This window comes from Bactrocera neohumeralis, chromosome 6 (assembly GCF_024586455.1).
Source record: "Bactrocera neohumeralis isolate Rockhampton chromosome 6, APGP_CSIRO_Bneo_wtdbg2-racon-allhic-juicebox.fasta_v2, whole genome shotgun sequence".
NCBI lineage: Eukaryota > Metazoa > Arthropoda > Insecta > Diptera > Tephritidae > Bactrocera > Bactrocera neohumeralis.
In genome coordinates, this window is record NC_065923.1 from 69437457 (window position 1) to 69462361 (window position 24905).

Sequence of the window (24905 nt, forward strand, 5' to 3'; positions counted from 1 at the left end):
ATTAATTGATTAAATTTAGTTATAGCAAGCGGACTTGAGGTACATAACCATTAAACATGTGTGTAAATGTGTGAAAGCAATGGTAGCTTAATAAATGTATGAAATATTAAAAAAAAAATAATTGTATAACTAGGTTTTTAGCACAAAATTAAAAAAAAAAATTTTAAATAATAAAAAATTAAAAATAAAAAATAAAATAATGCAACTCACCGAAATCAACAGTTAGCTTTAGTTTAACCAATATTTCTTGTTGTTGTTCTTGCTTTTTTTCTTTTTGTCTTGCTATTCCTTTTTCTTAATAATTAAAAGCGAATAATTTAGCCAATAAAGTGTTGTTGTTAGTTTTGTATACATGTTTGTAAGTTATTTATTTATTTTTATCTTTTTCAAAATATTTATAATTTACTACGAGCCCCTTTCGCTTTAATATCCAATACTGGCAAACAAATTGGATATAATTCTTTGCTTGATTTAAAGGTTTCCAAATCGGTGATTTTCACGTGTCTTTCCATGTTTGTTATTTCTGGTTCGGCCGCGTCGGTTTCGTTATCCACTTCATTTGTTTGTGTAGAGATAATATGCACGGAGAGTACGCGGCGTTCGGGGCCGTCACGAGTGATAAAGCTCTGTCAAATAAGTGAGAGGAGGACTCATTATTTTGTTATAAGCATACATTAGCTACAAAATAAGAAATTATATAAAGAATTTGCCCACAGTGGTTATTGAATACAACAAAAACAACATTTTATGGGTCTACCGACCGCTGTATCTCAAGATATTGTTGTAACACACAGTTAACGAAAGAAAATTGAAGATCGCGGACAATTCTTTCAGGGTGGATATATTAAGTTCCAAATAAGGAATTACATATGTATATAGAGACAGTGCTTACTGAAAACCACAAAAAACAACCTTTTTTATGCGCATACCGACTCTTGTATCCCAAGATGTTTGTTTTGTAACATTCAGTGAACGAAAGAAAATGGGAGATGATTTCGGGTTCACAGTTCTCACGATGGTCCGGTAATCTATAACAATTTTTTTTTTCAAAAAATTCACTACACTCATCACCGGTCCTTGGTTTTCTTTTTATGGCCCTGGTAACACTATAAAAATCTGATGATTTCTTCAGGGTTCAGAGTTCTCAGGAAGGTCCGGTGCTCTATAACAATATTTTTCTCTAAAAATTCACCACACTCATCCCCGGTCCTTGGTTTTCTTTTTATGGCCCTGGTAACACTATAAAAATATGATGATTCCTTACGGATTCAGAGTTCTCAGGGGGGTCCTTTGCTCTATAGCAAATTTTTTCTCCAAAAAAACACAACACTCATCCTCGGGCCCGGTCTATCTTTATGGCTCTGGTAACACTATACAAATACTGGCCCTCCGTCTTTATATTTCCGTATTTTCACTAGATTCTTTTCTCATACATTCTGCTTCCATTATTTAAATACATTTTTTTCTTTCACAAATTTCCTCCACTTAGAAACCTACCTTGAAGCACTCCAAAAACTCCTCCTTCGTAATTTTACGCAAAATCGCCACTTCCGCTTCATCGCGTTCGAAATGATATTGTCCCACAGAGATTTCATTATAGAATTGATGGAACTGTTGTGTAACATTTTTGGCTTTCTCCAATTTTTTCAATGCTAAAGCGTCTTTATGGCGTTCAAATTCATCCAACGGCATTTCTTCCATGGTTTGCTGTACAAAAGAGCAAAAATTAGTTTTAAAATTCTTTAAATTTTTTTTTTAAGTTTTTAGTTGTTTACCAAATAATTCTCCAAGAAGCTTTCAATGCGATCCTCGACGAACGATGGATGCTTTGAGGATTGTACTATAATGCGTATGCCATTAGCGCCGTTTACTTTGCGTATGCCGCTGAAGACTATGTAGCCGAGTTGTTCCTGTAATAGATAATTTATTTATTTAAGTGAATAATTAGTATTAATTAATTAGATATTTTAGCAGTATTATGATGCATAAATTGTGTAGTAAATTTAATACATTTTCCTTTCAAATATATGTACAAACATACAATACAAATTATTCATAACCTCAAATGATTTTTTAGCATGTTCGTACATCATCATTTATAGATTTCTGTTGCATTAGCAACCAGATTGATAACTCATGATTACTTTATACAATTTGTCAACAAAATTGTTAAACAAAGCACCATAACTGTTGTTTGTTTACTAGCGACACCTTGAATATTTTTGATTGCAAATTTTCAATGCGGCTTTTTATTTATTAACTAATGATGGCAATGTAATTCACACGAGTAATTGACGAAGTAATTAATATTGGTATATTTATTTTTAATGTGTTTTAAAAAAGAGTAAAGAACAAGAAAAAAAGTTAACTAGAATACCCTTTACAAATACAAAAAAAAAATCCGTAATCAAATAATCAAATAAAAAAGTTTGCCACATAAGGAGATGATTTTAACTGGTCCCTTAACTGGTGTATATATAGACAGACAGACGGATATGGCTACATCGCCTGCTCTCTTTACGCTTATAATTTATACATATGTCTATAGGGAGTTCGATGTTTCTTTTGGAGGTTGTGTCAAATTTTCGCGGTATAAAAAGTAAATGACTAGAAATATCGTATCAGATTAGATTAAAGTAGATTAATACACGGCGGGTCCATTATGCCTACTGCTATTATTATAGCATTTCATTTAACGCAGTTGAAGGAGGCTTAGTGAAGCTCCTGGATTATTGGATCTGGATCTATCATCAGATTCACTGTGCCGATAGCCTGACTATTCCTCCTTGCGATTATGGTATCACTGGCGCACAGCCGTAGAACCAACATAGATCTATAGAAATCTATAGAATATAATTTTTGGAAAAACTATAAGGTTTACAAAAATTTAAGATTTAGAATTTTATAAAAAAAATTGCACTCTTTGCACGCAGGACATATATTGGATATATCGGGGTCTATTCTGGATAAGTAGAAATTTATCCTGCTTCCAGAACGAAGCTGCGCAAGGGTCACACTCGTTTCTAGCGGCAACTCGAGTTCTTCGTCTGTGATGGGTGGTGGTTTGACTCCGAGTACGCCATTCACTGGAAGGGAGTCGGTGAAGGTCTTGATGGCTCCACTGTGAATGAGCGCTCAGTGCTTGTTGGAAGTTTGTCGCGTCCGAAGTCTGGTCGGCGTGCTGTCTAATGTCGTCGACATAATTGAAGTTTTAGTTGCCAACAACGTTTCTTTGTCCTTTCCCCATGTGCTGCCGGCTAGCGACTTGAGGATTTTGTTGCGGCTCTGTACTTTGGCGATAATCGCGGTCATATGAGGAGTGAAGGAGCATAGACTATCAAAAGTTACACCTAAAATCTTAGGATTATTGACAATCGAAATTTTGACGCCATCGACTGCAATATTAAGGTCAAGTCTGTACTCTTTCGTCCAGTTTGTAAATATGGTCGCTGTGGATTCGTCTATGGCGGTTTTAAAACTTATCCTTTCAAATAGTTGTAATACTTTTAGTGGACTAATTTCTCCAAATTGTAAAGTGAACGGTACCATATAATGTAATCATGTAATTAAGATCACGTAATTAGCCAAAAGTGTATTGAATATCAGTACGCAAGTCACGTACACATTGTAACACATTTTATTGCAAATTTTTAACAAATTATCAGAGATAAAATTTACAAATATTGTAGGAAATATAAACCTCAAAGCGAAACTATAAAAGTTTTGGTAGCATCGCCGAGAGGTAGTATAGAGTTGACTATACGGGGTTACGAAGTAATAAAATTTGTGCCAAAAATATGCGTAGGCTAATGCTAATTGCTGCTTTTTGCACCGTATTGAGCGTTATGATGGTAAATAAAAAAAAAAATAATAATGATTTCAAGTAGCATATACTCGTACTAACAACACAAACTACTTTATTTAGCATCGATGCAATGCTGAAATGCCAGTTACAACGGAAAATCCAGAGATGTCCATTCAAGTCATGAGATACATGAGTCGACGTGCTGCGCCAGGTGGCGGTGGCGGTGCAGGTGGTGGCGCTGGTGCTGGCATGGGTTTTGGCTTCGGCGCAAATATGGGTGGCCAAGCAGGCGGTGAAGGAAGTGGACAAGGTGGCCATTGAATATTTGAAGCAATAAACAAAACGATACTTTTGACAAGGATTTCATATGGAAAAGTAAAACGAAACTTCAAATAATTCGACACTTAAAACGTAACAACTATATCAAGTAAAGTTCATCATACGAACGCACAAACTCAAATACATGAAAATTTACAAATATCTCTTACAAAATAAGTGAATAATAATTAAAGCATTATAATCGCGCTATATATCAGCGGCAAGTATAGTCTATTGAGTGATTTTCTGCTTTTCAGCCTACCCGACTCGACTGTTTAAACGAAGCATGCTACTTTCTATTAATTACAAGTTTAGACAAATATAAAGCTATTGCCTATCGTACCAAAATTCAATAGCACCCGAGGGATTGAAGGTTTATTTATGATATCTTTAATTTCTTCACACGTTCGCTCATAATCGGCGTGATAGGTGTGGTTGTAACCCTCACGTGTGGTGCCTTAGATTGAAAGTGAGTAAACTTTAGCCTGGACAATCCATGGCAGTAGGTTGCAGGCTATTTTTTGAAGCTAAAATTGTGCACAGTCTGACCCGAGTTTTGTTATGGGGCAAACAGTTTGATTTATGAACGCTTTAAAGAAAAAATTTTAATTCATGGTGTTAGATGTTGACCTTAGAACCCGGTACGAAGATAAACAACTGTAATGAAATCGAAGTCAATGCTTTAGACGATCCATAATTTGAAGACGACCGTAACAAAAGTCTCTAGGGCTACGATTGAAATGCTGCCTTTGCTTGTCTGCTTGATATAAGTTCAACATTACCGCCATCCAACAGATCTGCTGTATGGAACAAGTGAAACAGACAATTGCTCGTTATGACGTTCACTTTAGCTTATATTGCTGGTCGCTTTTGTAAAGAGAAAAGAGAATATGTCACCGAGAACTGTCGTTCACCTTGGTAAATAAATACTAATTAATGTGAATACCTTTCGGGAGATGGATAACGGCCCTGAATATGGACCCAATAGACATGCATAGTAAAAACAAAAAGAACGAAAGGGATGTGGTGGGAAATAGGTCGAAACCGTCCTTAAAATTGGACAGTGTCTCGATTGGGTCCCTGCCTGGCGCGACGGAATCGGACTCTATGAAGGGCAGCAGGAAAATCTCCAAATTGATATGTAGGTAAGACGGAATTGCGAAGTGGAATCACCAGAACTAGCAATGGAATCTAAGAGGGCTAAAAGCCTCGGTAAAAATCAGGCATTGGACGGTACTTCAGCAGGCTCGAGTGAGTTGAGAGACAGAAGTCACATGAGACGGAATCCATGCTCGGTAAGAAGCCTCGTTCTGGAGCAGCACCAACGTTTAGCGAAATCGCTAAACGAGCTGACTTAATAGAACTCAAGGTATGCGATCGTTGCGGGGAAGATGAAACCGTCTCCCACGAGTAGTAGCGGGTCGCGGCGCTATATCCGCTTTATATTAAGATGGTCAAATGAAACCACAGTACATCTTCAAGGTGTAAGAATGCGGGATGTCACTACGGCATCCAATAGCTGCTCAAAAGAGGTAGCAAGGGTTGGAGAGGTCTGGAAGGGATCCAGAAGGTGACACTTCCAATGCGCCCGTTCAAAACCTTCCCCCCTGAGGAGATAAAAGAGAAGCTGCATTACTGCACTCCGTCTCTCCTGACTCGTGTCTGGAGAGTTATAAAGCTCGAGAAAACCGATGAACCATATCGGCAAGTGCTTACTCTCCTGAACAAGGAGTCCGTCGGTCCGACTCCAAGGACGCCATTAGTTAAGGATTTGAGATGGCGGCTCTTAAGATCCTTCCGACCGATGCCGGAGCGCATGTCTCACAGCCTCCAGTTGCGATAAAAGAAAAGCGAACAGAAGCCCAAACGGGCATGGAAGTGGACTCATCTCTCTCGGACGCAGCGAGTGTTGGGAGCAGATCGACGACCGAAGATTCTGTTTTCAATCTCGCGTGTATTTGCATTGTTGCTATAGCTTCTTTTACTAGGAGGTTGGTAAGTTGATTACCTTTGATGTCTTCATGCACAGAGATCCATACTAATTAAATGTTGTTTTGCATGGCAAAACTGTTTAGCATTTTGATGCACTCTACAAGACAGTTAAATGCAGTATTTCAACTAACAAACGCTATCAAAATCTTCCGAAAATTGCAGTCATTTTAAACAAATTCTCTTCGAATGACTTTAGAGTTGTTATTTGTTTTTTTTTTATTTTTGAAAAAAAAAAAAAATAATACAGTGAAATTCACTCTATCCATGATCCCTTGAAAGGTAACCCTGGGCTTCAAGCATTCCTCCATAGTGGTTTTAAAAAATAGGTATTCAATTAGTAGTAATAATTTTAGTGGATAAATTTCTCCAAAAAAAAATTAAAATAAAATAAAAGATACTATAAGATGTACTATACATAATGTAATCATGTAATTAACATCATGTAATTAAACAAAACGGTATTACATTTCTGTATACAAAGCGCATACAAATTGTAAAAAAATTTTATTGCAAATTTTAAACAAATTACCTTTTATCTCCGGTAATTTGTTGCAAATACTATATCCATATAAACTCTAAAGCGAAACTAAGTATAAAATGTTTTGGTAGCATCGTCAAAAAGTAGTATTGGATTGGCTCTGCAGCATTACGAAGTAATAAAATCTGTTTCAAAAATATGCGTCGTCTAATGCTAATTGCTGCTATTTGCACCGTATTGAGCATTATGATGGTAAATAAAATGAAGAAAAAATAGTTGAAATTTCAAGTAGCATCTACTAACAACTCAAACTACTTTATGCAGCACCGATGCAATGCTGAAACACCAATTACAACTGAAAGACCAAGGATTCAAATCCAACCCAAGAGATATATGAATCGTCGTGCTGCGCAAGAGGACGGTGGCGGTGCAGCTGGTGGAATGGGTTTCAGTTTTGGCGCAAATATGGGTGGTCAAGCAGGCGGTGAAGGAAGTGGACAAGGTTGAATATTTGAAGCAATAAAATATTACAATACTTTTGACAACAATTGTATATTGAAAAGGACAATGAAGTTTCAATTCTACACTTGAAAAGTAACTACTGAAAAGCTTACCATCCGAGGTCAGCAACTCAAATATTTAACGTGAACACTTAGACATCATATAAAATATGTGATCAGTAATAACAGAAATAAATTCACATCAAATATCAGCGACAAAGCATAGTCTTTCTTCTTGTCAATGCAACCGATTCGTACTGTTTAAACCAAGTACATTGGGACAAAAAAGCATTCGGAAATAGTAATTAAATTCTCCAGGTAAATGATATTTCAAAAAAATGTATGAATGTGCTTCAATTTTATCGAAAGTACAAACCTACGAGTGGTACAAAGACTTTAAAGTCGGTCGAGAGATCGTTGAAGACATGCCTCGTGCTGAACGACCTTCGACCTTTTCAACTGATGAAAATATAAAAAAAATTTTAAGGATTTGGTGCTTGAAAATCATCAGGCAAGTGTTAGAGAGATGGAAAGCGAGCCCGGCATCTCTCGCGAGACGTTCGAATGATTTTGGTGGATATTTGGTTACGATTAAGCTGATTTTTTTCAAAAAGAGACCGACAGTAGATCAATAAGGAGTTCTATTCGGACGCACTGAGGCGTTTGCGAGAGAACATTCGTCGGAAACGGCGGGTATTGTGGAAGAACAATTCATGGATTTTACACGATGATAATGTATCATCGCATCGATCCATAATTATGACCGAATTTAAAGCAAAAAACGCAGTAAATACCATCGATCAACCACCGTATTCATCTGTTGTGGCTCCACGTAATTTTTACTGGTTTCATAAACTGAAATAGCCACTCTGTGGAATCCGTTTTCAGTCGATCGAAGAGATAAAACGAAATTCGCTGAAGGAGCTGAAGGCCATCCCAAAAAGTGCTTATGAAAGCTGTTTCGAGGACTGGAAAAATCGCTGGCATAAGTGTGTTACAGCTAGTGAGGATTACTTTAAAAGCGACTAAATAAATATTGATGAATAATTAAGAACTTCGGTGAGAAAGAAAGAAACGACATACTTAACATTTTTCTACAAACTTACAAACTAGCAAATGAAATACTCTTAATGGACTTCGACCTTTGTCTAACCCAAAGTATAGCCTGTTTCAAAACTAGATTGCAGGAAGTTTATCGAACGTCAGACAGAATAAAATCGATATAGGATGGATGTAGCAAAGGTCAATGTCTCTAGTCCAGTGAGTATTTCATATGCTAGTGGTACAACGGAAAGTGCGAAACCTGGCTTCTACGCTGAAAGTACCCATTTGATTAGTTCTTGATTTCACATGGTGTTGATTGATTGATTGATTGATTAATACGAGGAATGCACCGCGACCTTTGGTCTATTGTGCCCTCTCCTAACCTACATAGACTCACCTAGCCCCAGCGCATCGATGAAGTTCAATAGACTTCTGGGCGCTAGTGAGGCTATGCGATCCCTATCCGGAAGCATTGATCCGAGGGCCTTAGTCCTGCGTCTACAGACTGCTGTGCAGTCAATCAGCAGGAGCTCCGGGGTTTCAGGCTCCAAGTCGCAGAACCGGCAGTTAATGCAAGAGGATAGGCCCATGTTGTACAGGTGCCTATTCAGCTTGCAGTGGCCGGTATACCATGCGACCAGTAGCCTGAGTTTGTTCCTGGGGAGGTTTATTATAGCCTTGAACCTGCTTAGATTGTATCCTCCCATTAGCAACTTGGCATGTCTCATACCACGCGTTTGCCGCCAATGCTCCTCTCTGCCCACTCCTTCTTCCCTGCGAAGTAGCTCCTTTATGGTATGTGGACCTACCCCAATAAAGGGTTCCGGTCCCACCAACTTGGTGGAGGCTGCGGAGCGGACATGGTGTTACATATTTGCATCAACCAACGATGAGAAAAAGCGACTGGTGCGCTAAACACCGAACTGAACTCGTTCAAAGCTGTTTAGCTTGAAATGAACTACTAACTATATACTATAAATATTATAATAAATATATTCGGATTTATATCTTCGCGACTGATTTAAACTAAGGGAATAAAAATTACAAAAATGCTAATAACAATACAGCGGTTTAAACATTTTTTATCAAGATTTGTTGGAGAGAAAATCAGCATTGCATGTTACAGTACAGAATCACAAGCAATTATTCTTTTACAAAACGGAAAAAAATCATTTTATCGTGTTTATATAAATTATTGAGGTGTCATTTTCTCTATATGTAGTCTAAACTAAAACTTCTAGCAGGTAAACTATAAAATGAGTTGTGCTGACATTAGACCAAGATAGTTTGTAATTCACTACTGTTCAAAAAGGTCAACGAATTTTGCTGGAAAGATGAGGTGCATAGCAATGGTTGCTTTGATTTGCACGGTATTGGCGGCAATGATGGTGAGTCAAAGGATTGAAGAAAGGATTTTGTCGATCTGAACGACTTTTTTATAATTTTTATCTATTTGCACGAATAATCAAAAATATCCAACTTACTAGCCTAACTTTTTATATTTAATATTATATTATTTTCCAGTACTCAGCCAATGCTCAAATGCCGCAAATGCCTCAAATGCCTGGTGGCGGTGGCGGCGGTGCAAGTGGTGGTGCTGGTGGTGGTATGGGTTTTGGCATGGGCGCTAATATGGGAGGAGGAGCACAAGGCGGTGGTCAGGGTGGCTCTTAATTTTTTCTTGTTAAAATATTTAATGCAATAAAACAGAGCAGTACAGAAATATATTGAGAGTTTTTAATTTAATTGTGTACTTTTTTTGTTCATTATTCTTATGGTATGAGCAACGAAATAAAACTAGTGGGACCCCTATATTATGGTGTACTAATTAGAGAGGAAGAGCAAAGCAACGAATAAAATGGCGAGTTTGGTTAATCTGGTGTAATGTAAGGTATTAAGACCAATTTCCCTTTGGCGTAGCACACTTAGCCTATTACAAACAGTGCCGTTGTGGTCCAAAAAAGCAGCTGTAGATGGTTTAAACCTTCGTCAATTGATTATTCGTCTTTAGTACGCCACAAATCGGCTATACCTTGTTTTCGACCGCAGCTAGTTAGAAAGAGAGGGAGTCAAGGAGTTTTAACCTTAACCCTTTGCACTCCGCACGATTTTGGACGTTGGCTATCAGCTACTTAGCGCCACTTTACAGCAGCAACAAACATTTACAGACCCTCGTATAATTTATTATAATTTTAGAACTAAGTAACGTATTATAATGATATTGGACTGATATGATTTGGTTGAAATCAAAGAATGTTTATTTGTAGAAAAATCAATATTTTATTGTTTATAATTTTACAGTGTATGGTACTTTTTAAAACAATCCCCAATATTCTTTGCGGGCTAGTTGGTGCATGTTTGACAATAATAATTTCTTGGTCGCCTGTCTCATACAGTTTCATTGTCTTCATTCCACAACTAGAATATGTAATACAATGGGTTGTCAAAAAGTCTTGCGGTATTTTCGCTAGTTGCAGCGTTGATAGCGTCGCAAACATGGAGCAAAATAAAGAGAAAAACGGCATATTTTACAGTACTACTACGATAAAGGCAAAAATGCATCTCAAGCCGCCAATAAAATTTGTGCAGTTTATGGAACCGATACAGTTTCCATTTCCACCGCACAACGATGGTTTCAACGTTTTCGTTCTGGTGTAGAGGTGGTCGAAGATGCGCCACGCTGCGGAAGGCCTGTCGTCGAAAATTGCGATAAAATCGCTGAATTGGTCGAAAGAGACCGGCATAGTAGAAAAAAAAAATTTAAAAAATACCGCAAGACTTTTTTGACAACCTAATGTTATCTAATCTATTGTTCCCAGAAGATGTCCAGCAGGAAAAGACGGAGATCAGCGCGTTTAGCTGAATCGATTTAACTATCTGTACATACGCAAAATAGTATCTCAGTTTTTAAGATATCTACCTGATGTCTTTTCTCCCTAAAAAGCTGGTATTTTGTCGGAACCGCTGTTATCAAACTGCTAGTTGATTTTGAAATTTTATCTACAAAAGTGAGGTGAGAAGTGGTGCGCTAACCATTTAATGACGATTCACTATAAGTACCGACAAATACACTTCTATTTATTTACTTCAACAACGAGCTCGTTCAGAAACTCTCTTAGCTTTATTCTTCGCTTCACTATTTAACCTTGGATATTTGGTCTCAAATCTTATGAAAGAATGCGTTTGCTGATTGCACGACTGACTACAATTTTAAAACTGTCAAGTATGATTCGTATTAGAAAGCTGAAAGATCGCTTAAATCAGTATATTACTACCCAAGAGAATTTTATTGAAACATATGGACTTTAATGTCACTTATTATACGTAGCTTTTCTCTTTTATGTCGAGAATTGACAACACTAGTGCTGCAATCTGGTAACTTTAAAGTAAGGTTCGACCTTTTTGATGTCAAACATATTGTGTTGTTTACAGTAACTTAAAATTTTCATTTCGGTCAAAAATTGGATTTCGGAACACTTTTATGCGCGATTATTTTTTGCAATTTACGGTGTGGATTAACTCAGCAACAGTGCATAGAGGAACTTTATTAAATTTTTAGCATTGAAGCTTCAGCAAGGACCAGTGTTTATCGATGGTATGATGAATTAAATAGAAGTCGTAGAACACTCCAAGACAAATTTCATGACAGCAAAGCAGTTGTTGAACTGGAAACTATTGATGCTGTGCTTAAACTGATATTGCAAGATTGTCATATGACCTATCGTGAGCTAGAGACAACAATACAAGAGTACAACAATATTGCATAGACATTTGAGTGTAAAAAAAAAATTGTTCACGTTGTCACGTGTCGATTGGTCGAGAGAAATGTTAAAACAAACGAAACAAGTCCATGACATCGGCAGGTGGTGAATCATGGAATTACGCGCATCAGCCCGAAAGTGAAGAACAGGCGACTGTGTGGTTGTTTCCAGATAAGCCGCATTCAATAAAAGCACGAAATGCTTCTAACAAATGGTTGCTGGTTTTTTGGAGAAACTGATCATGTCGCAAACATACCACCGGAACAATGCAGAACAGTAAATTATGAGTGGTATACAACCATATTTTGCCAGTTGTCTTTCAAGAAATTAGGAGAACCAACCGCTGGTAAATTCATTTCAAGAAATACTGTCAGTATTTCGGTCAGACCATTTCTATCAGTTTAAGTTTCACTTATATATGTTTGCACCTCTGAGCGGTCGCTATTTAGAACGCTGCCATTCAAAAACTATTTAAAATACGACCTCGCCGATTTCGCAGGATATTTTTGAATATATAAGTTATCGAAAAAGCAAAAAAAAAATTTTTTTTTGAAAGTGTCACCTGGTATAGCCCCTTAAACTTTGTTGAGAATGGCATTTATGGTAAATTTTTTTCCACAACATTTCCATTTAACGTTTTTTTTAAGAAAAGTTATATAACAGCCTTAAAAATAACTATTATTTCAGATCCTTATCAAGATCATCCGACCAATTACACTTTGCATGTCAATAGAAAAATCACAGGCAATTATTTCTTGACAAAACGTAAACAAATCATAATTACATGATTACTCTGACCCAATGCGATTGCATCTTCACAATACCATTTTGTTCAGAAACTAAACTATAAAAAGTGACTGTGGACAACGTCAATGTGTAGTTCTAAATTTACTACTCCCTAACAAAGTCAAGCTTTTACCGGAATTATGAAATTCATAGTATTGATTGCTTTGCTTTGCACCGTATTGGCGGTTATGTTGGTGAGTGTAGGGACTAAAAAAGGACTTGTTCCTGCACTTTCATTTTTCCTAATACCTAATACCATATTTGATTCATTTTTCAGTCCTCAGCACATGCTCAAATGCCGCAAAGACCACAAATGCCTGGTGGCGGTAAGAGTCTAACCGGTCGCTTCCGTCGCACGGCACAAGGCGGTGGCGGTGGCGGTGCTGGAGGTGGCGCAGGTGCCGGAATGGGATTTGGTATGGGTGCTAATATGGGTGGAGGAGCACAAGGTCAGGGTCAGGGTGGTCATTAATGGAGCATATAGCTATATATTTTATGCAATTTGTAGACATATAAAGCAATAAAACAGAGCAGCGCAGAAACAATTAAAGATATTTTATTTAATTATTGCTCACAAATACTGATGTAATCCTTAATTTTATATTTAAACCAAAACAAGAAAAAACGTTAACTTCGGTTGCACCGAAGCTAAATACCCTTCACAGGTGCATTTCTCTTAGTAACTATGTGTTCAGTTTGTATGGAAGCTATATGCTATAGTTAACCGATCTGAACAATTTCTTCGGAGATTACATTGTTGCCACATATACCAAATTTCGTTAATAAATCTTGAACAAGTTGTTACAAGAACTTGTTTCCGAGATTACATTGTTGCCTTAGAAAATAACATATACCAAATTTCGTTAATAAATCTTGTCAAATGTGAAAGTTTTCCATACAAGCATTTGATTCCGATCGTTCAGTTTGTATGGCAGCTATATGTTATAGTGTTCCGATATCGGCCGTTTCGACAAATGAGCAGCTTCTTGAAGAGAAAATGACGTTTGCAAAATTTCAATACGATATCTTAAAAACTGAGGGACTAGTTCGTATATATACAGACAGACAGACGGACAGACGGACATGGCTAAATCGACTCAGCTCAACATACTGATCATTTATATATAACTTTATAGGGTCTCCGACGATTCCTTCTGGGTGTTACAAACTTAGTGACAAACTTAATATACCCTGTTCAGGGTATAAAAAGTATAAGTACTCGTCGAGAAGTCAAGACATAAGTCATGTGTTTAGTAATATAGTACTTTATTACTAGCGACTTACATAATGGTTCGAATCAGCTTGACAGATGATTCGTGAAATGTTCTCACAGGAATACCCATTGGCTAGTGCTGTTTGACAAACCCTCTGTTCTACCTTGCTCGAAGCAGCTATCAATATTTTTGACCAACTTTGTATTTTTTTTATCAGAAAGGGAGTCATGCTGCCTCCTTGAGCTCCTATGAACTGTGGAGGTCCTCTGTTGGGCTCTTGTGGAGATACCGACACAGAGCTTTGTTAGATTACATTTTCCGTTTAGAACAATCTTAACTGTTCAAGGTAGATTATCTTTGAAGTCATTTTAAAAATATGCACGACAGTATTAGTGAAAGAGTTTATACCCCACGACAGTCGGGTCTACGTAACCGGAACGGACGCGGATTTTCATCCGACCAAGGACTGACAACTCGGCAGCATTCTTCCTAATTACTTAAGAGATGCTTTCTGACGCTACAACAATAACATCAAAGAATATACAATCATACTGTTTTTAGGCCATATAGTTCCTTTTTCCGACAATTCCGATAACACCAAGTGACACACATTTTTATCCGGCCAATGTTTGCCAATTTAGCAGCCTTCATTATTGGATAATATTCGATCGAATAGACCACGTCCAGCACACATTGAAGAAAATATAGCAACGGTAGCAAAGAGTGTACACCGAGACTGTGGGAAGTCGATTTAGAGCCGTTCGCCGCAACTCGGACTGACGTATGGAACGACTCAGCGCATTTTACGTCGAGATATTAAATTGAAAGCGTATAAAATACAACTTGATCAAGAACTGAAGCCGCTCAACCTTCCCAAGCGTCATGGCTTCGCTCTATGGGACCTTGAAAAGTTCCAAGAAGATCCAATGCTTTCGAGCCAATTTTTGTTCAGCGATTTCTGGCACAATGGGTATGTAAACAAGCAAAATTGCCGCATTTGGGTCGAATAGCAACCTGAAGAAATTAAGGAGCAGCCATTTCATCCAGAAAAAAACAAAGGTTTGATGTGGTTTGTGGGTCGGTGGAATTTCTTCAAAAATGATGCCTGTGAGAACGTAACCGTCAGTGACCGTTATCGCGCTATGATAACTGACTATTTGATGACTGAAATTAAAGCTTGTGATCTTGGCGAAATTTGGTTTCAACAAGACGGCGCCATTTCCCACACATCGCATCAATCAATGGATTTATTGAGAGAACACTTCGGTCAGCAGATAATTTCACGTTTTGGGCCGGTCGATTGTCCACCAAGGTCGTGTGATAGCACACTGTTTGCATGCCTTATAGCATGTTTGTTTTGATTATGATTGGTCAGTTTGTATCCGACGTTTCGTTGCGGGTTTCCCCAGCGGGCAGGGGGTAAATTTGACCGCGGTAAGGTATGCCTGTCGTAAGTGGCGACTAAAATTCAATATGCGCATAGTTCAGCATAATTTTGTCAGAAATTGCGCTATAATGCTCAGCTTGAACTGATATTATAGACTTTGAATGAGCACCGTGAGGTTAGGCCGTCAACGGCAGGTACTCATCTAAATTTCAACAACTGTTGTTTAGTTCTGGGTATTACATCGTAGCAAAAATTATATAACCTGTTCAGAGTATAGATTAGGTTAGGTTAGTCTGGTAGACTAATAAGCCACGTATAGACCAGTTTGATCTTTTGCGATACCGGGTGGAGTTTAGTTGCTATGACCAAGAGGAGTAGTCATCCTTTAGGACGCCTGCGCTTTACACGAAATTTAACAGACTCTGCGGTCTCTCTATCGATACCTCTTCCAATGTATCATACCATGGGGATTCCATATGCTTACAGCGTAGTCTTGCCAATGCGGCACAAGTGCACAAAACATGCTCTATTGTTTCCCTGGTACCCTGTTCTAGACATTTCCTACAGTCTTCTCGATCTGTCAGCCCCATTCTGTGGGCGTGTGTCGCCTCAAGACAGTTCTCATCATGTTCCTATAGTCTCTTCTATTCAGTAGCAATAGGAATTTTGTGTATAGTACTTCTGTATCTACCGTTTTGCACATGACTTTTGCAGTTTTGCTCCCAGGCAGCGCGTTCCATCGGGTATAAATATATAGTCCCAAGCTTTGAAAGCTCTTGCTTATGTAACTTAAATTGTAATTTTGAAGCATTTGAAAAAAGCTTTAAAATTACTACCTTCCACTAATTAAATAATTATTAAATTCATTATTAAACTGAAAGCTTCTTGATTAACCCGTTTTGCCGCTGTTACTCAAGTTTTCTAAAATGAAATTTAAAGCGCTTTTTTCTCAGCGTATATTGAAATCTGCTCATAAAATATGTATATTATGAAGAATTGAATTGAAAATTTAATGCACCTAAATTTGTGACAATTAAACAAATATTCGATTATTATCACTTAATTAGTTTTTAAAAATTTGTTCTCATAATTTTCAACAAATTATATACCAATAATTGCATTTCGAACGAAACGGCATTGCGTGTTGAATTTAAAAACAAATATACTTTCAATATAAGATACTATCTTCACTATGGAAAATTGTTATTTGGTAGTAGAACTATAAAAACTGGGTTGGCGCAGTCATTGGGAAAGTAGTATTCAAGTAACGACAGTTCAAGCAAGTACAGACCGGTTCTTGAAGCAAAGATGCGCGTATTCATTTTGACCGCTTGTGTTTTCTGTGCTTTGGCAGCATTGTTGGTATGTCATAAATCGTTCAACCTTTTTAATCATAAAGAAAATCAATAATATGAAGTCCTAATTCGCTTTACAGTACACGACAAATGCTGAGCCCATACCACAAGGACCACCTCAAGGAGTACCGCAAGCGCCACAAAAACCCGCTATAGAGAGTCGCTATCGTCGTGCCGCTCAAGGACCACCTCAAGGAGTACCACAAGCGCCACAAAAGTCGGCTATAGAGAGTCGCACTCGTCGTTCCGCTCAAGGACCACCTCAAGGAGTACCACAAGCGCCTCAAAAACCAGCTATAGAGAGTCGCTATCGTCGTGCCGCTCAAGGACCACCACAAGGAGTACCACAAGCGCCTCAAAAGCCTGCCATAGAGAGTCGCTATCGTCGTGCCGCTCAAGGACCACCACAAGGACCGCCAGGTGGTGGTATGGGGGGTACGATGGGTGCTGGTATGGGATTCAGCATTGGTGGAAGCGCAGGAGCACAGGGTGGTGCTCAAGGTCAAGGTGGTGCGAAATAGTCTACCAAAATGAATGGATAATATTGGGATATAAAATTCTTCGATAATAAAAAAATATCAGTGCAGCAAAACAAAAACTTTTTGGCTCTCTTATTTTATAAAACGGTGAATAGAATTAGTTAATAATACTCATGTAGCAACGAGAAATAATAGACATCACGTGGTGATCCAGTTAGGTGAAATACTTTTCTCAAAAAAATGCATTAAAATTAATACAAAAATGTGACTATAGTGTAAATATATTGTGGGGTTTACAAGCCCCCATGGTCTTCTGGTTCCATACATGTGTCATCCAACCAACTAGTCGGCTCATGATTTTAGCCCATTGGAGTCAGACTCGGCGTCACAACGAGTATGGTATCATACTCGACCTTGTTAATGAACTCGGGCTAATTGGACGATGCGATCGAGAAGGGAGATCCATGAGGAATTAAATAAAACGTTTTCATTCCCCAATAGAATGTACCAATGATTCTATGATCGACAGAACCAAAGACGAAATCTGCATATTCACCAACGGATCAAAACCTGAAACAAGAGCGGGCTGCTTCTGTAATAATCTATACACAGAAGGTAGCTTTAAACCAAATTACTGCATCACAGCCTTTCAAACCGAAATTGCGGATGTAACATAAGTTACCAAGTGGGCTTTTGCTCTATCCAGCAAGTTCAAAAATCTTCTGCTGCTGGCCAGTTGGGAACACAATTCCCAAAATCAGGATTTTCACCAAATCCATTGAGTTAAGGCTTATTTTAGTTACCACCGCGAGCACAATGAGCCTTATGATAGCCTAAGAGCGACCGACTGCGGACTGACGCTCACACCCCACACTTTTCAACCGATCAATCAAGCAAATATTAAGTTGTTAGATCACTTTTGGAAATATTAACTTTTATAACTAGTTACTAAGCCACTTTTTAATATTTTGTTGTATTTTTTCATATTTTTATTAACTAACCTACATAAATATTTATGTACATTGGCTTACAATCATCATTAAGCCGCTCAACTGCCGAACGCACTTGAGGAACATAAAAATGGTCTTAGACGGACAAGTGTTAAACAAGGATGAGGCATATAAGTGGATTTACATATGTATGTATATTATATATGACCCTTGAATAAGCCGCCCACAGAAATATTGCCTACTTTTAGGCGCATGCCATAGTTATCTGATTTACAGCATTGAAGAAGCGAAAAATATCATAGAAAAAACGCATTACAACTGAAAATTGAGCTAAAAAATGTCAATAGATTAGGGTAGATAGTTTTTGAAGAAAAAAATTATAAAAAGTAGCATGAAAACCATTGCAAAGGAAAGCTAAAATAACAAAAACTCAAAGTAAAATAAAATATACGGACGATAGCAATGTATATATATTTGTGTATATTTTATATACCATCAAAAAGTAGAGATTTCAGCAAATACAAAGAATTTTTGATTGAAAATTGTTTTTTTTTTTTTACTTTAAATCGAAATATGGTTTCCTACTTAAAATTTTATATACAAAATTTAATGTGTTGGGAACACAAGAAGTTAAGTTTTCAACAGATTTCGTTAAAGAAATTTTTTATACAAGATAAAAAAAAAACAAAAAATAACAAAAAAAACTGGGATTTTTTTTTGAATTTTTCACATAATTTTTGAGGTTATGTGAAAAAGTTGGAAATACAAAAGTTGTAGATCTTTGCATTTATATGTCATAAGTTTACTCTAAAACAAGATCTACAAGATAAAAATAATAAGCCCAAAACTTGTATAATTGAATCTTTTAGGTTATGTTAAAAAGTTAGAAGTACAAAAGTTGTAGATCTTTTCTCTAAAACAAGATCTACAAGATAAAAACCAAAAACTTGAATATCTGAATTTTTCACATAATTTTTGAGGTTATGTGAAAAAGTTGGAAATACAAAAGTTGTAGATCTCTGCATTAATGCAACTTTGACCTATAAGCTTTCTCAACAGTAGTAAGTTGTTTTGCCGGTAATGAGCCAAACCAGTTTTAGCCCTTAAAAATTCAACCATGCCCCTCCTCTTACTCTTCACGACCTCAGATCGCCCGTAAATAATTTTTTCTTTAATATTTATAATTTTATTTTTCACTTGCAATAGATTTCAACAGACTCTGCATTTCTGTCACTTTTTATAATTTTCAAAGTCTTCTTTCTACACTGGTCTTCAAGCACATATCTTCGTAGTAATAAAAGCTTACATTTATATAGATGTTACTTCAGTATATACATATGTACATATATTTTACAATTTGTAATTAAAAAATAACGTTTCCCTTCAATTTCGAACTCATAAATATTCAATTTTTTAAACACTCACCTTTGTACGCAAGACGTCATAGCATGGCTCCGATAAAACTTGCGCAATTAAATTTAACATAATATTGGAACGATCCGTTTGTGGGCCATATTGAAAATACAGTTGTGAACAAGAACTTTTATGAAACTTATTTTGATTCTCAAACAAATAGCTGTCACCTGTAAAGACAATTAGCAACTATATATAATTTCCAGAAAATGTCTTGACTGTCCACTCACCGCTACACAATTTGTACTCCCGTTTCTTGAGCATCTGCCGTGCCAAAAGCGGCAACACAATCGAATTGGTTTTCTCCAGACGTTTATTGACACGTTCCGCAATATCCAGTGCTTGCGCCTTGGTCACATTGCCATAAATAAAACATTCCGTGTGCAGGCGTTGGAAAAATTCACGCGCAAAATTTACGACACGATCATAGGTAACCACTATGCATACAAAAAAAGTAGTATTATTTAGTTTATATAATTTTTAATATAAAATCAGTTAACGCACATTCCATCGCATCCAACAACTCGCTGTTGGCCCAAGCGTTCTCGGTAAGTATTAAAGCCAGATAATAAATGGCATGCTGATAAGGTTGTTCGGCCTTAAAATTCTTGAGCGAGCGTATAAAATCCTCGCGCAATATATTAAAACGTTTCTCATCGATTTTGAAATCGAATAAATGATCCAACACTTTTTCTAACAATACCAGCTGCTTGTCGTTATAACCACGTATAGAAAACTGCAGAAAAGCATATATTTATATATATTTTATTTTCAAATGTTTAGCATGCGCACAAACCTCGATTCCCGACGACTTGGTGTTCACTTGTAGTTTTAAACCCGCCAAAGCTGCATCATATAAATATTCATTCAACTGATCTTTGAGCAGTGAAACCATTAACTGATTCAAATTACAATTAAGCGGATCGAGATAGGCAATTGGATTGGACATGTCAAAAGTCATGCAGGCTTTCGGCTTCAAAAAGTGGTTGTCTTGTTTATGCCACACTCGTAAGATTGGCGAGTCCTTTATAATGATAGGATGTTTCGATAAGTCCGCATCCTCTGGCGCCAAATCGAGATTTGTAGGTATAAAAGCGTTTGGTAGCGGCAGCGCAACGTTTTCATTGAGACCACAATTTTCCCAGCGCTGTTGAATGAAAAAATTGAGGTTAGGAGTTATACAAAAAAAAAAAACAAATTTAAAGATTAGGAATTATAAAAAAGTATTTTAGGTAAGGAATTGTAAAAAAAAATTAAAGGTTGGGAATTATAAAATAAAAACAAATTTTAAGTTCAGAAATTATAAAAAAAAAAATTGAGGTTAGGAGTAACAAAACAAATTTTAAGGTTAAAAATTATAAAAAAAAGCAAATTTTAAGGTTAAGAATTATAAAAAAAAAAACAATTTTAAGGTTAGGAATTATAAAAAAAAAATACGTGCATTTGAGGTTAGGAATAATAAAAAAAGATTAAGGTTAGGAATTATAAAAAAAATTAAGGTTAGGAATTATAAAAAAATATTTCAAGTTAGGAATTATAAAAACAAAGAAAAACAAGTAAGTAAGAGCTAAGTTCGGGTATAACCGAACATTTCATACTTTCGCAACTTGCAAGGATTAAAGCCAGGAAAGTACCTTCAGGTATATAAGGGCTGTTAGTTATATGGGGTCTAGGGAATTAGAAAAAATGTTTGAGGTTAGGAATTATAAAAAAAGTATTTGAGGTTAGGAATTATTAAAAAATATTTAGGGTTAAGAATTATAAAAAAAAATATTTGAAGTTAGGAATTATTAAAAAATATATATGTATTATGAAAAAAATGAATGTTAATTAAGGAATTGTAAAAAAATATTTGAGCTTAGGAATTATAAAAAAAACAAGTAAGGAAGAGCTAAGTTCGGGTATAAGCTAACATTTCATACTTTTGGAACTTGCAAAGATTAAAACCTGGAAAGTACCTTCAGGTACATAAAGCTTGTTAGTTATATCGGGTCTAGGGCGAGTTTTGACTCGATTTTATTTATTCTACGCACAAAGATGCACCGCTATAAGAAAAACACGCTCTCTCAATTTTAATAAGATAACTCGCATATGGGCCATAAATGCGGTATAAAGTCTCCTGGAAGTTCGACAACCGTTGTACCGGTCGGCGAGTTTCGAGATATGGATTTCAAAATTTTTTTTGCCAAGGAACATGTGTACCAAGTTTTATCAATATATCTTAATTTTTATTCAAGTTACAGCTTGCATGGACGGAGAGACGGACGGACAGACAGACTATTACCCGGATTTCAACTCGTATCGTCATCCTGATCATTTATACATATACAACCTTATATGTATGTGTCTCATTTAGTTGTAGGTGCTACAAACAACCGTTAGTTGAACAAAACTATTAAAAACTATAGCAAAATGTTGCAAGAGTATACAAATTATGTTCGTGTGTGTTTGCCGCCTACTCACCCGCAATGTCTCGGCTTCAATTTTGTATGAGCCATATTTAGTTTTGTAATACGGTTCGATTTCGTTACACAATGGCTCGTAACTTTGGCCAATTAGCACGATGCGACATTTTTCCGGCACGAGCTCATCAAGCAGTTTAGTAATCAAATCTGGACGCCATTCATTGCTTAGATATGGTGCGGTAAGCACTTCCTCAAGTGGATAAATCTATTGAATATAAGTTTGATTTTCAGGTTATAAGCTTAGCATGTTTTATATTTCGCTAACTACTCACCTGCATTGCGGAAACTGCATTTGTGACCATATTTTCTGGCTGCTCTTTGTCCTTGAAGCGGAAACGTATTTCATTTATTTTAACATATTCATCAAAAATCCACTTCTTTGGACCCTCCTTGCGCACCATTGACAAATACTAAAATAATTATAATATTTAAATAATTTTTGAAAATTCTTTTATAATTTTTATTTATAAACTGTTTACGCACCTGGAAAATAATATTGACGATATCATCAACATGCTCCATGCCCTCCTGCGTGAGATCAACAACGATCTCGAAGAAACCAAAACCGTTTAATGTATTCTGATGCCCAGCCATTAGACTAAATATTAAAATGAAAAAATAATAAAGAATAAGTTAATAAGAAAAAACGTTAACTTCGGTTGCACTGAAACTAGAATACCCTTCATAAGTAAAAAATGGCTTTAGTTTATTACTTACTCATTACACCAACCCAATTTACGCAGTTCGGAGAGTATGCTACCTTTTCCCTCATGCCCAAGCAAGTGCGAGAGATAGCTGTCGGGCTAAAGTTGCGTAAAAAAATATATATAAATAAAATTATTGTAAATTTCATAATTGCATTTAATATAATATAGTTTCACCAACCGCTGATTTATATAACTCTGTTAGATCGGGTGTTGTAAAGCTGATTGTTAAAGAGCGCAAGTCTTTTATTGGTAAAATATGCACTTTGCGCGCGTATTTATCCTCCGAGAAGGGTTCAGGCTCAAATGTTGGTATTTCAACATTTTTATTCTCGATAGTGGAGAACTTGTCAATGACCATTTCTTCGAGCTCGTTAAGTGACTCTGAAAAAAATTAATAGATTTTATTGTAATAATGTCATGCGAGTTTTTTTTTATATTTTACCTTTGCCTAGTACCGCTAAGCTCATAATATTCGCGGAATACCATTTCTTATGAAACTTTAAAAGTTCTTCACGCACATCAATGTTCTTTGATTTGGGTATGTCATGGAGTGTTGCTTTATTGCCTGTTAGAGGTTAGAAATTTAATTATTTTTAATAAAAAACAAATTTGGTATGTGCTAATGATAACAAATCAGCTTGCTTACATTAATTATATATTGGTATTTCATTATAGCATTACTTACCAGTACCAAATTTGCAATATGGGTGATCCGGTTTTGCTAAATGTTTATGCACTTGCTTAATGCGCCATAAATCGCTTGGTATATTTTTCTCATGCTCTGAATTGACCTTTATATATAGAACAAGCATATAATTTAGTTTAGAAGATATTATTATTTATAATTTGTATAATAAACAGCTTACCGCATTAATTTCACGCTCGGTAGCACTGGCTGTAAACAACGGTCCTATAAAGAATTGCGCAAAACGATCGAGTGCACCATCCAAATGATCTGGTGCGACATGAAAGTGATACTTGGTATATAATGGATATGTAGCTGCATTGCTGCTGCCACCACTTTGCGATAAATAGGTGGTATAGCCATTCTCATGTGGATACTTTTCGGTGCCCAAAAACAGCATATGCTCAAGAAAATGCGCCAAACCGGGTAGATTATCGGGATCGGACATATGGCTGCATGTGCGACAAAATTTGTGTATAAACAAATAAATTTAAAAAATTGTATAAACAAAAAAATTTAAAAAAATTGTATTAACAAAAAAATTTAAAAAGTTTGTATGGACAAAATATATTCCAATGCTTTGCGTTCATAATTCTACTCACCCTACTTGTACTGCCAGCGCTGCCGCCGAAACATCCGTCTTGGGATCACTGATCAGTAGTACCTTCAAACCATTTTCCAGTTGCAGACCACGGTAGTCTCTTGTGTCTTGCTCGGATTTGGTAATATCATTTAAACTACGTAAATAAAGGTGAAAAAATTATATATGAGCATGCATAACTGGTTTGTACGTGCATTGCTGTTTTAATGTTTTTTTGTTGTTGTAATCAATATGCATTAAGTCATTGCGTTTGCGCGAGTGCCGAGTCATAAACTTATTACATACATATTTACTCACCGTACTATAGCTTCTATCTCTTGTGGTTTCTTTAGTGGCATCTTATTAAGACCACTTGATTCGCCTGCCGCCGCAGTGCTTGAAGCGCTCATTTTACGCTGGAATATGAAGTTTGATTCAGCACGCGTAAACAATAAACTTGAGTTTGCCCAAACGCTAAAAATGTTGTGAAATACAATAGCAATTCGCATATAAAAATATGTATATGTATATAAATATGTATCTACATTCAACATACTACAATGATTATAATGCCATGCACCCGGATTAACACGTACATACCTTTTTGTGTTGTTTGCGCTTATTATTGATCGGGTCTGCAGTTGTTGTCTACAGCATAATACTAAGGCTTGTCTAATAAACATTAATGTTCTATAAAATTGTTGTTGCTCCACTTCCTATGTACTCTATAATAACCACTAGGTTTGTACTTTTGTTTCGGTAAAATTTGCTTTTTTATAAAACACCAATTAACTATGCTGTTGGCAATTTGCTGTGCTAACAATTTACTGCCACAACACAATCTTCTCCTACTCCACCGCTATTGGAATCGTGGAAAATTCTGCTTACTTAATCGCTCCCCTCACTCAAATCGTGATTTTAGTTGGATCTTATAAATTAGCAATTAGCAATGACAATCAGTTGTTTCTGAAAGCTGTCAAATTTGA

At 36.5% G+C, this 24905-nt stretch overlaps 3 protein-coding genes and 1 long non-coding RNA gene across 7 annotated transcripts; 3 read left to right on the forward strand and 1 right to left on the reverse strand.

The window, feature by feature from the left end:
- Positions 1-330: 330 nt before the first annotated feature.
- On the reverse strand, positions 331-24875 carry LOC126761034 (insulin-degrading enzyme). Its single transcript, XM_050476921.1, has 18 exons — positions 24520-24875; positions 24238-24393; positions 23942-24076; positions 23521-23791; positions 23340-23445; positions 23097-23219; positions 22833-23035; positions 22665-22750; positions 22431-22545; positions 22220-22357; positions 21946-22152; positions 20279-20629; positions 19987-20218; positions 19713-19919; positions 19495-19652; positions 1776-1910; positions 1498-1707; positions 331-626 (listed from the first exon to the last, which is right to left on the reverse strand). The coding sequence occupies exons 1-18, from the start codon at positions 24600-24602 to the stop codon at positions 396-398; spliced, it is 3147 nt and encodes a 1048-aa protein (XP_050332878.1). The 5' UTR covers positions 24603-24875; the 3' UTR covers positions 331-395.
- Positions 9371-9864, forward strand: LOC126761038 (uncharacterized). Its single transcript, XR_007667305.1, has 2 exons — positions 9371-9525; positions 9662-9864. It is a non-coding gene; the product is annotated as an uncharacterized LOC126761038 (long non-coding RNA).
- Positions 12756-13234, forward strand: LOC126761036 (uncharacterized). Its single transcript, XM_050476927.1, has 2 exons — positions 12756-12878; positions 12962-13234. The coding sequence occupies exons 1-2, from the start codon at positions 12825-12827 to the stop codon at positions 13154-13156; spliced, it is 249 nt and encodes an 82-aa protein (XP_050332884.1). The 5' UTR covers positions 12756-12824; the 3' UTR covers positions 13157-13234.
- LOC126761035 (proline-rich proteoglycan 2-like) lies at positions 16521-17238 on the forward strand. 4 transcript variants are annotated; one of them, XM_050476926.1, is made up of 3 exons: positions 16521-16647; positions 16721-16901; positions 16974-17238. In XM_050476926.1, the coding sequence occupies exons 1-3, from the start codon at positions 16594-16596 to the stop codon at positions 17159-17161; spliced, it is 423 nt and encodes a 140-aa protein (XP_050332883.1). In that variant the 5' UTR covers positions 16521-16593; the 3' UTR covers positions 17162-17238. The 4 variants fall into 4 exon arrangements, with proteins under 4 accessions (XP_050332883.1, XP_050332882.1, XP_050332881.1 ...); XM_050476925.1 differs by having other exon boundaries at positions 16721-16757; positions 16830-17238; XM_050476924.1 differs by having other exon boundaries at positions 16522-16647; positions 16721-16829; positions 16902-17238.
- Positions 24876-24905: the final 30 nt, after the last annotated feature.

Coding starts and splice junctions, on each gene's coding strand:
- LOC126761036 (XM_050476927.1), top strand. CDS start 12,825: ATGAAATTCATAGTATTGATTGCTTTGCTTTGCACCGTATTGGCGGTT. Junction 12,879..12,961: donor CCGTATTGGCGGTTATGTTG/GTGAGTGTAGGG, acceptor TTCATTTTTCAG/TCCTCAGCACATGCTCAAAT.
- LOC126761034 (XM_050476921.1), bottom strand. CDS start 24,602: ATGTTTATTAGACAAGCCTTAGTATTATGCTGTAGACAACAACTGCAG. Junction 20,630..21,945: donor TTGAAGCCGAGACATTGCGG/GTGAGTAGGCGG, acceptor TTCATTCAACAG/CGCTGGGAAAATTGTGGTCT. Junction 1,708..1,775: donor GCTTCTTGGAGAATTATTTG/GTAAACAACTAA, acceptor TCTTTTGTACAG/CAAACCATGGAAGAAATGCC.
- LOC126761035 (XM_050476922.1), top strand. CDS start 16,594: ATGCGCGTATTCATTTTGACCGCTTGTGTTTTCTGTGCTTTGGCAGCA. Junction 16,648..16,720: donor GTGCTTTGGCAGCATTGTTG/GTATGTCATAAA, acceptor TTCGCTTTACAG/TACACGACAAATGCTGAGCC.